Raw genomic sequence first — 13029 nt, 5'->3', positions numbered from 1 at the left:
AAAAAGGAGGAGGAAGAGAAGGAAAAGGAAAGAAAGGGAGGCAGGGAAGAAAGAAAGAAAGAAAGAAAGAAAGAAAGAAAGAAAGAAAGAAAGAAAGAAAGAGGGAGGGAGGGAGGGAGGGAAGGAAAAGAGTCAGGGCAGTGGTGGGTGGTGGTTCACACCTTTAATTCCAGCCCTTGGGAGGTAGAGAAGGCAGATTTTTGTGACTTCAAGGCCAGCCTGATCTACAATAGTGAGTTGGAACCTCAGCTCAAAAAAACATTTAAAAAAATAAATAAATAAAAGTAGAAAAAGAAAAGCCTGGCAAAGCAATTTTCCTTTTAAATTAACAAAGATCCATTTCTTTTTTTCATTTACATATTCTCGAATTTTTCCTTTTTTTTTCTTTCCGCTTATCTTTTTTTTTTTTTCTTGGCATAGAGCAAGGAGACTAGCAAGTGGTCTAGGCTGGCCTTAAACCTCGGTTCCTCCATCTTTCTCTAAAGAGTGGAGGGATTGCAGGTGTGTACTCCTGGGCTCCATTGGTGGAGTTCTGAGGTCTAACCCAGGCTTCATGATAACGAGCACTCTGCCGCATCCCAGAGCTTCTGCTGAGGGGTGGTGTGTATATTAATATTTTGCCTGCATATCTGTATGTATATTTGTGCATCATGTATGTGACTGGTGCTTATGGAGGACAGAAGAGAAAGTCATCGCCCCTGGAACTGTGGGTAAAGACAGCTGTGAGCCACCATGTGACTGCTGGGCACAGAATCTGAGTCCTCTGAAGGCACAGCAAGGGCTCTTAACCTCTGCACCCTCTGTTCTGCCGCAAACCAGACTCTTTTTGTTTTGATTTGTTTTTCGTTTGTTTGTTTTGTTTTTCCAGACAGGATTTCTATGTGTAATAGCCCTGGCTGTTCTGCAGCTTGCTTTGTTGACCAGGCTGGCCAGCCTCAGACTGCCTTTGCCTCCTGAATGCTAGGATTAAAGGTGTGCTCCACCATGCCCAGATCTAAAACCAGTCTCTTAATGTGTTTGTGTGAGGTGCAAAGTAGGAACATTCAGCATCACCTTAAGCTTCAAATGCCACCCATGGCTGCTGGAGGGAGGGTTGTGTTGTCGGAAAACACCCTGTGTGAATACCCGTGATCCAACTTGGCAAGAACTCGGGCACTGGGATTCAGACAGTGACTCAGACTCCTCTTTGATTGCTTTGGGCTTTTCAGTACTCGCTGTTAGCTTCTTTTACACATCTCTTTTTATTGTATGTGCATGAGGGTATGGCCTGCACGCATGTAAGTGCAAAACACGAGTGCACGGTGCACTGAGGTCAGAAGATGTCATGAGGTCCCCTAGAATTGGAGCTGTGGATGGCTGTGAACCACCCTATGAGGAGTGGGAACCAAACCTGTGTCTGAACTGCTGAGCCATCTCTCCTGACGCCAAGTTACTCAGGTGATTTTGGAAGTCTTTCTCTATTCTTTACATCATGTGTTTATTTTTATTTCTTTTTCCTTCTTTCTTCCTTTCTTTGTTTTTTTTTTTTTTTTTTTTTTGAGGCAGGGTTTCTCTGTGTGACAGTCCTAGCTTGTCCTGGAACTAGCTCTGTGGACCAAGCTGTCCTTGAACTCACTGAGAAGAGCAGGCTTCTGCCAGTGGAGTGCTGGGATTAAAGGCGTGTGCTGCTAAAATGTCCTTGAATTCCTCCTAATTCTCCTAATTTCAGCTACTGAGCTGTCTTCATCGCCCTTTGCTCAAGTGGGTTTGACAATCCTCCTCTTTCCAAGTAGGGCTCCCGTAGTACAGGGTACTCGGGAACTCACCAAGCATCCTGTATGGTCCACCCTTTCCCCAGACATTCTTCTTGAATGGCTTTATCACTTCTGGAATTTTGGGTTGTTTGTACGGGCTTTGAGACACTGACTGCAGCCAGGGTGGTGCAAGCTGACAATTCACTTCCTCAGACTCTAAATGCTGCCTGTGGCCCAGCTCACAGGGTACATCCGGGGATGGGATTGGGGCAGTGGGAATGGGATTGAGAGGGGCAGTGACTAGTCCGCTGAGACAGCGGGGAATGTGTGTGTAATTGTGAGTTTCCCCACGCTGTCTGCCAGGGCTTTCTTTTTTCTTTTTAGATTTATTTATTTATTTATGTGTACAGTATTTTCAGTATTCTGTCTGCATGTATGCCTGCAGGCCAGAGGAGGCACCAGATCTCATTACAGATGGTTGCAGGCCACCATGTGGTTGTTGGGAATTGAACCTTTGGAAGAGCAGGCAGTGCTCTTAACTGCTGAGCCATCTCTCCAGCCCCTTTTTTCTTTTTCTTTCTTTTTTTTCCTTCAGTTTTTCAAGTTAGGGTTTCTCTGTCTTTGGAGCCTGTCCTGGGAACTAGCTCTTGTAAAATCAGGCTGGCCTTGAACTCACAGAGATTTGCCAGCCTCCACTGCCTCTGGAATTAAAGGCATGCGCCACCACGCCTGTGAGTGCTGGAATTAAAGGTGCTCGCCGCTGCCACCGCCACCACCACCCAACTCTATCAGAACTTTCATGACTTAATTTGTTTTGGTGGTGGTGGTTTACTACAGAGGTGTGACTAGGCCCTTTAGTGATTTCTTCGATAGGGAGGAAGAAGGGCTTCCTAAGCCTCAGCCTGAAAAAGTGTTCTTTCCAGAAGCGTTCCCGTGATTCTGGATCCTGAGGATCTACAAGAATGAGTGACCTAAGCCAAGCCACACACCGGCAGCAGATACTGCAGCGGCTGCTGAAGGACGAGGCCTTCGCCATCAACGCTCTAGACGACCTGCCCTTGCAGCTCTACCCTCCACTCTTCAAGGAGGCCTTCACCGGCAGACACACTAACGTCCTGAGGGCAATGGTGGCAGCCTGGCCCTTCCACTGCCTCCCCATGGGGTCCCTGATGACTATCTCCCACACAGACACTTTGAAGGCTGTGCTCGAGGCGCTGGATTTTCTGGTTACACAGAAGGTTCGTCCCAGGTAGGTAAGACCCTTCTAATGGCGCTACAGGTCCAGTCAGGGACAACCGGAATGAGGGAGAGTGTAGTCAAATGCGGATCTGAGCTTTCTCACTGCACCAGCGTGGAGGACTGCAGAGGCCTTTTGTTCTTTTGTTTTCCGAGACAGGGTTTCTCTGTGTAGCTTTGGAGCCTGTCCTGGAACTAGCTCTGTAGAGTAGGCGGGCCTCGAACTCTAGATCTGCCTGCCTCTGCCTCCGGAGTGCTGGGATTAAAGGCATGTGCCACCCCGGGCAGGCCTCAGATCTTGTCCCAGAAGGTACAAAAGACAGTCAGGTGTGGAGGGCAGCTTAGTTCTGACACAGCCTCAGAGTGAGCCTGTCCCTGTGCTTCCAGGCAAAGTAGGATCAGGTAGGACTCACGGGAAACATAGTGAGGGCAGGAAAACAGAACTGCAGATGCCAATGGAGAAAAGAGCCCTTCCCAGAGGATGAGGCCATGGGCGTGATGCCCAGCTATGAAAACAAACAGTTATCTATGAGACAGAGGAGGATGGGAAGTGAGGGAGATGTGGAAGAAGAGCAGACTATGTAGGGTCTGATCCCAGCTCTTGCTATTTCTACCTGTTTTCCAAGGAGGTGGAAACTCCAAGAGCTTGATTTGCGGAAAGTGCACTCGGACTTCTGGGACGGACAGGCTGGAGGCACAGAGATCAGCTACAGCCAGCAGGTCCTGAGCCAGGAGCAAACTCGGGCACCCGATCCACAGTGCACTGTGAAGCAGCCCTTGAGGGTGTTAGTTGATTTTGACCTGTGTGGGGAGCATCTCAGGGGAACTGACCAATACCTGTTGAGGTGGGCCAGGCTGCGGAAAGGCTCGGTGCAGCTGTGCTGCAGGGAGCTGAAGATCGGAGCATCCCACGTCTCCACTGTCCTAGAGATCCTGAGCATCTTAGACAGAGACCGTGTCCAGGAGTTGGAACGGAATTCCTGGTGGCAACGGGGAAGCCAGGCCTGGCTTGCACATTTCCTCGGACAGCTGGGAAATCTTCTGGGAATCTCCAAGACTGTCTTCAGTGGTGACTCTGCTCCACCAGACGTGAAGAGCTGTGTTACCGAGCCGGTTCCACAGTTCTCCAACTCTGATGGTCTCCAACGTCTCTATATGAATAGCATTTACTATCTAAAAGGCAACTTGAAGGCATTGCTGAGGTAAGATGGGAAGATGTCCTGCAGACCAGAGCAAAACGTTTCTCTGTGTTCTGCAGATAGCGGACCCTTGGTATCTGCCAGGCACAATGGATCCAACAGGGCTGGAGACCCCGTGAAAGGGTGGCCGCCTGCCTCTCTGTTGGTGTGGGAATGGCTGTGTGGGGCATCAGTAAGGGGCTGAGAAGCTGGAGGAAATCGTGGCACTAACACTGAGTGCCAGAGGCTGGGGTGAAGCAGTGTGAATGGGGATCAAGTCTGCTGCTGGCGTCTGTATCCAGAAGGTCTACAGAGATACCCCAAGTATGTAACTAGGTCTTTAATTGTTTTGTTTGTTTGTTCAATGTAGCCCTGAGGCGGCCAGTACTGGGGATTTTGACTTTAGTAAAGGAGTATCAGTGTGTACATCCTGAAGCAATCCCACTATGATGTTGACTGACCTCGGTGTAAAACACTGTGACCTGAGTGAGAAGGTATTGACAGCATCCTGCTGTGCCTGCCTCTCGAGTTGTGAGACTGAACTTGAGCAACGCTAACCCGCCCATCATAGTGTTGACCACAACCACGTCACTAGCACTCTCCAACCCCGCTTGCGAGAGCTCATTTCTTGTCTCTCCCTAGGTACCTGAAAACCCCTTTGGAGAACCTGTCCATCACTCACTCCCAGCTCTCGCAGGCCGACTTGAATCATCTACCCCTGAGTCTAAACCTACATCAGCTCATACACCTGAACCTCAGCGGTGTGATACTGTCCCATTTCAGTATTGAGCCCCTCCGTGTTCTTCTGGAGAGAGTCGCAGCCACTCTGAAGACCCTGGAATTGGAAGGCTGTAGGATGAAGGTCTCCCAGCTCAGTGCCCTCCTGCCTGCCTTAAGCCAGTGCACCCAACTCACTAAGATCGACTTCCACAACAATGACAGCTCCATGGCTGTCCTTCGGGACCTTTTCCACCACACAGCAAACCTGAGCCAGCTGGCCCTGGAGCTGTACCCTGCCCCCTGGGAGTGTTATGATGACGAGGATCTTGTCCTCGAAGATAGATTTGCCAGACTTTGTTCTGAGCTCATGGATCTTCTCCGAGCCATAAGGCGTCCCGGATCTGTCTGCTTTGCTGCTGGTGCTTGCTTTGTGTGTTATGACTAGAGGGCAGACATCTTTGTGGACAGAGGGAGAGGGCTACTGCTGGGCACTGGGAGGTGACCTCCAAAGGAGGGGGGTGTCATCAAATAGACGCAGAACGTTGTGGAAGAGAGGGGATTAGGAATAATGATGTAGCAGTTCAGTTGGAAGGGGAAAGTTGCCATGGAGAACAATGGGACCATGGGGACAAGTAACTTAAGAGTTAAATAAAATTTGGTATTTCTAAAAGAAGCTTCTAGCAGTATCTATTAACGAAGTGGTTGTTCCTGGGTGGGGGTTTTGATTCACTTGTCAGACCCTGGGAAGGTGAACACTCACCATCTGAGGTCCTTCTTGGCCACTATTCTTGTCTCCATTTTTAAAGTCTTGAGGTCCCTTATCTGTGAAAGGAAGGAATGAAGGGAGGAAGAACTTCCTGAACTAAAGGGAACCTAACGGATCCATAACAATGAAGAAATTCATATGTAATAGAAATCTTTCTTGGCCAGGCGGTGGTGGCGCATGCCTTTAATCCCAGGACTTGGGAGGCAGAGGCAGGCGGAACTTTGTGAGTTCGAGGCCAGCCTGGTCTACAAGAGCTAGTTTCAGGACAGGTTCCAAAGCTACAGAAAAACCCTGTCATGAAAATAACAAAAAATAAGAAAATCTTTCCGACTAAAGAACATCCCAGGCCTGATGAATTCATAACAGAATTTTAACAGACATCCAAATGAGTACTATAGTCAATCCTTCTTAAACTATCAAAACAAAACAAAGAGCCAGCATGACTGTAATACCAGATAAAGAGACAACAACAACAATATAAAATAGGTGACTATCCCTCATGAACATAGGTCCAAGTGCTTTCGATGCAATACTTGCAAACACAACACAGGCATACCTAAAGAGACCATCCACCATAAACATTTATCTCTGAAGCAGCAATGTTTCAACATACCCATGACTTTTAGAGGCAAAAGTCACTGAAATGATATAATAGAAGTAGAAATAGCCTTTTACAAAATCCAACGTGCCTTATAGCTAAAAATCCAACTAAGCTTCTTGTTAGGGAGGACTCCAGGTTCCCGCCATCCACCTCAGCCCTTTCTCATTTGCAACAAATTAATGTGGTGTGTTTGTGTTTTGTGTTTGTCTTCTACTACAGCTGTATTTGTTCTGATGCAACTGCAAAAAGCCCTTTCAGATACTGTGCGAGAACCTCATCCCTTTCACCCCTTTCACCCCAGGTCAGATGGAATTCTTTACACCAGACCTCTGTTTTCTGTTTCCTTTGATGCTCTGTAGTTCCCTGCTGCTTCTGCTGGCTCACTTTGGAGCAGCGCCCCCTGGCGGTGGGACAAGGCACTGTCACCCTGAATCCAACCCTAAACCTACTTCCTCTCACTGGATCACTGGCTCTCAGGTTCCTACCCCTCTCTTTCTGTGAAGAGTCTCAATTTTACTCTGCAGCCAACGCATCTGCTTATTGCTCTTTAACGCTTATTTTTCAAATGTCTCTCCAAGAATGCATGGGTGTAATCTCTTGATCCACTGCCGCGGATCCTGTTCAAATTTCCCTCCTGCTAAATGACCAAAGGACTCCCCTCTTCAACAGACCTAGGACTAACCCCCTCTGCCAATGACTCTGCTCAGCTCGAAGCAGTTAAGAAAGAGTTGATATCGCTGTTTCCCGCTTCTTTTGAGGCTCCTACTCCCCACCTTTTTCTGAGCTTATGGGTCTTTGCAATGATAGAATGCCTTGGCTATAAACCAAGAGTCCTAGGAAATTACAGATAATCTTGCTCCGCAGTTACTGGTCAGCCCAGAAAGGAATATCTGTCTCACCTGAGCAGACAATTTCAGGGAGGAGAGGCTGCAGGAGAGAGACCTGGGCTACAGCTGCAGCACTTTCCTCATTCCCAACCCCCACACTGTCCATGCACGCCTACAAAGGACCACAGCCAGCTTGTTTCCCCTGGCAGGCCCCCTCATTTCCTGTGGGAGAGAGGCTGCCCTTCACTGCGTACTCGGATGCAAACAGTCCAGACTGCTGAAGGTCAGACTCCAGTCTCTTTCCGCCTTCTCTCTTTTTAAGCAGACTCATAAATCATACACTTTCAATTTATAGGGACTTACCAACTGGATATGAAGAAAAGCTAATGTTTTACCTACACTATGATAACTATGGCTAGCTAGCAATAATGGATTGTTTATTTCAAAATAGCTAGTCGAGAGCATGTCACATGTCCCCAACACAAACTTAAAATGGCTGAAGTGATGGCTCTGCGGTCACCATGATCTGACCACTGTCTGTTACACATATGTATTGATCTGTCACACTGCACCCTATACATGCACAGAATTCCTAGGTGTCCATTACATTTTTAAAGATATTTTAAATCAAGGCTGGAGAGACGGCTCAGAGCTTAAGAGCACTGGGTGCTCTTCCAGAGGTACTAAGTTCAATTTCCAGAAACCACTGGCTTGTAGCCTTCTATAATGAGATCTGGTGCCCTCTTCTTGTGTGCAAAATAAATAAATAAATCTTTTTTAAAAAGATATTTTAAATCAAAGGTAAAATAAGGATATTCTCAGACAATATCTAAAAGAATTAAACATTGTTGATCCACACTATAAAAAAAATACTAAAAACTTCACTGAAGGGATACTATACCAGAGAAAAGACAGATACAAGAAGGGATAGCATTTCAGAAGTCCAGCCAGAAAGACTAAAGAGAAAATTAAACCATGAGTTTGATGTTTATAAAGTACACAGAAACTGCCGGTTGTGGTGGCACAGGTCTTTAATCCCAGCACTTGGGAGGTAGAGGCAGGTGAATACCTATGAGATGGAGTGCAGCCTAGTTTACATAGGTGTTCAGACTAGTCAGGACTAGATGGTTAAAGTCTGTCTCAAAAAGAAGTAAAGAGGGCTGGAGAGATGGCTTAGCCATTAAAGGCTATGCTTACAACCCCCCTCCCCCAAATATAGAGGGGGGAGGAAGGAAGGAAGGGGAAGGGAAGGAGGGAGGGAGGGAGGGAGGGAGGGGAAGAGGGAGGAAGAGGGAGAGGGAGAGAGAGAGAGAGAGAGAGAGAGAGAGAGAGAGAGTTGCACAGAAGCCAAAATATCAAACAATAACAAAAAAGGCAGGAAAGGAATTGTTACACATCTGAGAAATACAAATTAAGAGTAGAAACAACAACTGGACAGTCACAAGTATGGCAGCTATCGCTAAGGCTGTAACATCCTGAGTGATGGCACGTAATCTATGGAGCAAAAGGGGCGGAAGGTGGTGCTGATGCAATCCACAGCTGTTTGGCAGGAGGTAGCAAAGCTACCTCAGATCAGAATCTAGGCAATCTTGTTTCTAGGTATCCCCACAAGGAGAAACACATACAAATTTATGAAGCTATGTGCAGAAAGTCTCTGTAGCAACATGGTATATCCAAGAAAATCTTTGGTCACAAATACAAAAATTAATTACAACAAACTGTTAATAGTCACTAAAATTAAGGAAGGAGTGTGGCAATAAAAACCAAATGATTTAAACATGAAAATGTGGCCAACTGCTAGTTAAAGTAAGTATAAAAAAGATACATAAATCAATTTGAGTTGGGTTTAACACTTGCAACCAAGTACTGTGAAGTAACTTTGCAAAAATATGTGTCAGAATGTAATTGTCTGTGAGAATGCCCATTTCAGAATTGCTAATATGAGGTTATAAATCATCTAGACATCCTGAAATTTGAGATGTTAAAAATCATAGTTTTAAGAGTCTTGTCTTTTAGATTTATTTTTAGTTAAGTAGATGGAGGGGTATGGGCAAGTGAGCATATGTCTGCTGAGTTCAGAAGAGGGTGTCAGGTCCCCAGGAGCTGGAGTTAAGGCAGTTGTGAGCCTCTTGAAGTGGGTGCTGGGGACCAAAGTCTAGTGCTGTGGGAGAGCATTCAGTGTCAGCCACTGAGCCATCCCTCCAGCCCCTAAGTCATCTTTATAAAAGGATACATTGTAATTAGTAAGCAATCACTAGGCTGTTACTCTAGTTACATAGTAATCCTAATTGTATAAAGCTTTTAAGACACGTGGTGGGGCTGAGAATAGATCTCAGCGGTAGAGCACTTGCCTAGCACTATCAAGACCCCAGGTTTGATCCCCTCCCTAAAAGGACACGCCCACGACCGTGTAATGATAACAGAGGAGGTTTGGGGACTGGTAACTGCTGACTGAGCATCAAAGGAAGCCATTACTCTTTCCATATTTCTCTATTTGAAATTTTCCCCAAGTTACCTTTTTTTTTAAGATTTATTTATTTATTATGTATACAGTACTCTGTCTGCAGGTCAGAAGAGGGCACCAGATCTCATCACAGATGGCTGTGAGTCACCATGTGGTTGCTGGGAATCGAACTCAGGACCTTTGGAAGAGCAGCCAGTGCTCTTAACCTCTGAGCCATCTCTCCAGCCCCCCCATGTTACCTTTTTAAATTAAAAAAAAAATATGTCAGAGCACAGTTTAAGATAGCAAAAATGCAAATTACTAGAAGCCTAAATAACAAAGCATGATCATGACTTATTCCAAGAGAAGACTAAACACCCCAACAAAGAGCTCTAAGGGGATAAGATGGGTGACCTTTCTTAATGATTCAGGTGGGCATCTTTCATCACAGGTTGTAGCAATACTGCTAGAGCCCAGTGTGCATCTGGGTAAGTGGGATTCAGTGACCATGAGAAGGATTCTAGATCTTGGAGTTTCCAGACTCCTACCAGATGCGAGACGAATGTTCATAGGAATTCCAAGGCCCATTCAAAGGCCAACAGCAGATATAAACTTTATATTAACTATTTACATAAACTATAAGGTTATGGATAAAGTAACCAAGTAACCTAAGTCCACAATAATTCTCCTTTGACGTTCGCCTCTCAGGATCCTAACCCTGATCCTGCACAATGGAAAGATGAAATCATATGTCTCTGTGACTATGATGCTAACTCTTAGGCCTGTGAGGACTTACAGAGAAGCAGGGTAATTATATAGAACACAATTAGAGATACATCTCCCAGTGCTTAGGTTTATAACATTTATTATCATACAAATTCTCATGAAACAGAAAGACTTCCTTGCCCAGAACTTAGACACAAGTTCCAAGAGTAGAAGATGTACAATATAGGAGTCTCACTACAAAATTAAACATCTTCCAAGTTCATTCTCAGGTCCGTGTTTTTTGGATAAATATTTTACTTACAACAAATCCACTTAGATCTTTATAATATTGAAATTTAGTGTTACGCATCTTCTGCTCTGTGTAGTTTGAAAAATAGACATTTTCAAGTGCAACTTTCCAAAATAAATACTGATAAATTTTATATAAAAATAATTCATTCGATACAAACCCCATCCATGGAATCCATTTCAGGTTGCTCATAGAAACACGTGTCACAGTGTCTCAGTTGTAACCCGTTGGAGTTTAAGTTGCTCACTCAACATTGACGATGCGTGCCGAAGCCTTGACTGTTACAAACTCGAGGCTCAAGGGAGTAAACTCACTGCCTGGGTTGCCTCCCTCTCCCAGATGGCTCTTCACAGGTTTTGTAACTACACCAACGGCTTTCCCACCTGCATGCAGCCTCAGCTTAATCAAACTACGGTGCGCCATTTTCATTTTGTGCTTTAAAGTCCAAGAACAGGTTTTTCTCAGGAACTACTTCAGAGCATTAAAGCAACTATTAAGATGAGTGTTGGAGGATGAACAAAGATAAATTTCCTCTGAGAGTCACCCGGTATCAGAGATCTGCTCACCTCCACTGGAAGGGACATAGAGCTGTAGGCGCAGCAGCTCTGGATTCGTCAGTCTGCTGCCCACGTCTCTGTGTGCATGCCTCTCAATTCTCCCAGCCTAAAGTTCATTTGCCCGCAGCTCTCGGTAGCTAACGTCAACACTACTAGAGGGATGTGAACATACGCTTGGCATTGGCAAGAAAGGGGTTAATTTTACAGGAAAAGTATGAGAAGAATTGCAAGATTGACAAGGCAAAGGGTAGAAATCCTAACTTCAAGTCCAGGCTCTCCCACTGGCTTGGGAACTTTACCCAAATCTTTTTTTAGAAAGAAAGGGACCTCTCTTGTCATATGCAGAGCATCTATAGATGGAGCATAAGGCTGCATTAAGGAGCCTGACTCTCAGAGAGACAGTGTGGCTTCTGGTTTTTCATCTTTGTTCTTCAGAGTTTGGGTGTTGATCTAGGAGACATAAAATCCTGCCACTCCTAACACATGATTTCCCTTCTCACTGTTTGGAGTGAGCCATGGCTCACACGATGGATTCACTTTCTATAATTGAATTTAAAGAGAGTGGTTGTTTTTCAGTTTGCGACCTTTAAAAGACATAGTCAAAACTCCACAGTCATCGCAGGTTTATTTTGTTGTTGTTCTTTGGGTTGTTTGCTTTTTGCTTGGTTGGTTGGTTGCTTGGTTGGTTTTTCACGACAGAGTCTTTCTGTGTAGCCCTGGCTGTCCTGGAACTCACTCTGTAGACCAGGCTGGCCTTGATCTCAGAGATCCTCCTGCCTCTGCCTCCTGAGGGCTGGAATGACAGGCATGCCCTCCCCCACCGTCCAATTTCATCACAAGATTTTAGAGGTTGAGTGTGGAAGTTGTTTCTCAGTGAATTAGAGCTCTTGGCAGGCTGGCATGAGGCTTGGGGTTAACTCCAAACACCAAAGATAAGTTCAAAAACTACTGAAAAACAAAACTCCAAAATTTGAGACAGAGGAAACCCTGTCTCAAAAAAAAAAAAAAAAAAAAAAAACTCCAAAATTCATATGAACTTCTTGATCCCTTAAACATTTATAGGAGCCTTGGAAAGAAAAGTGGGATTATTCTGGGTTATCAAACAGCACATATTTTCCCTAAATTTTACAAAACTTGATTTAGCAACAGTATTCACAAGGACCCAGTGACTAGCATGTAGCAATAGTGAAATCATTTTTCACAAGTGGAAATCAGAACCCAAGTCACTGGCAATAAACTTGACCTTATTCTGTGGGTACCCATAAGCCAAAGCCTGCAGCCCAGTCCTGCTCTGACTATGACTGCAGATTATGACTATGTCAGTCAATTGTGCCAATGTGATTTCTGTTCTTAGAAGAAAACTCATCTCAGCACAGCAATGAGCTCACGTTCCTATGCTCTTCCTAGACACTTCTAGCCCAAATGCACACAGTATCAACGTGCTCACATTCATATGCTGTTCCTAGATTCCTCTAGCTCAAACCCGCAGCATTTCAATGACTGTTGGATCTATGAATTCACTGGCACCCACACAGCATTTTCACTCCTGTGCTGAAGAAAATACCCATTGGTTTCTCTTACGTACTGATCTGGGCCCAGAAAGCCCAAACCGACGCTATCTCAGCAGACATGCCCAGTGGTTAATCTCTAGTTATACACTGAGTGAGAAAAATTTTAAATTTTGCATCTCTCCTATACCGCACCTTCAATTAATAGGCTTTAGCAATAGGCAAATATTAAAAGTGATAGATTTCAATTTCAACATGTAATAATTTATTACTGAAAACCAGTGGGAACAAAAATTTTCCTGTATCTTTGCACAGAACACCAACTGTGCTCTTCTGCCTTCTCATGCCAGAACAGGCATCAGCTGACGGTAGGATCCTGGGCCATTTTACTAACTCAGGGCATATGACAGTTTCATTGAACACGAAGTCTGGGGAAAAAAATCTA

At 45.2% G+C, this 13029-nt stretch overlaps 1 protein-coding gene across 1 annotated transcript; it reads left to right on the top strand.

The window, feature by feature from the left end:
* Nucleotides 1-2695: 2695 nt before the first annotated feature.
* Nucleotides 2696-5312, top strand: LOC101985888 (PRAME family member 12-like). The gene is made up of 3 exons (XM_005353622.1): nucleotides 2696-2982; nucleotides 3596-4171; nucleotides 4790-5312. Exons 1-3 carry the CDS (start codon nucleotides 2696-2698, stop codon nucleotides 5310-5312), a joined length of 1386 nt encoding a protein of 461 aa, XP_005353679.1.
* Nucleotides 5313-13029: the final 7717 nt, after the last annotated feature.

The sequence above is a fragment of the Microtus ochrogaster genome, chromosome 10 (assembly GCF_000317375.1).
Source record: "Microtus ochrogaster isolate Prairie Vole_2 chromosome 10, MicOch1.0, whole genome shotgun sequence".
Classification (NCBI taxonomy): Eukaryota; Metazoa; Chordata; class Mammalia; order Rodentia; family Cricetidae; genus Microtus; species Microtus ochrogaster.
The sequence above is the reverse complement of the archived record's forward strand: the minus strand, read 5'-3'. Positions and strand labels throughout refer to the sequence as shown.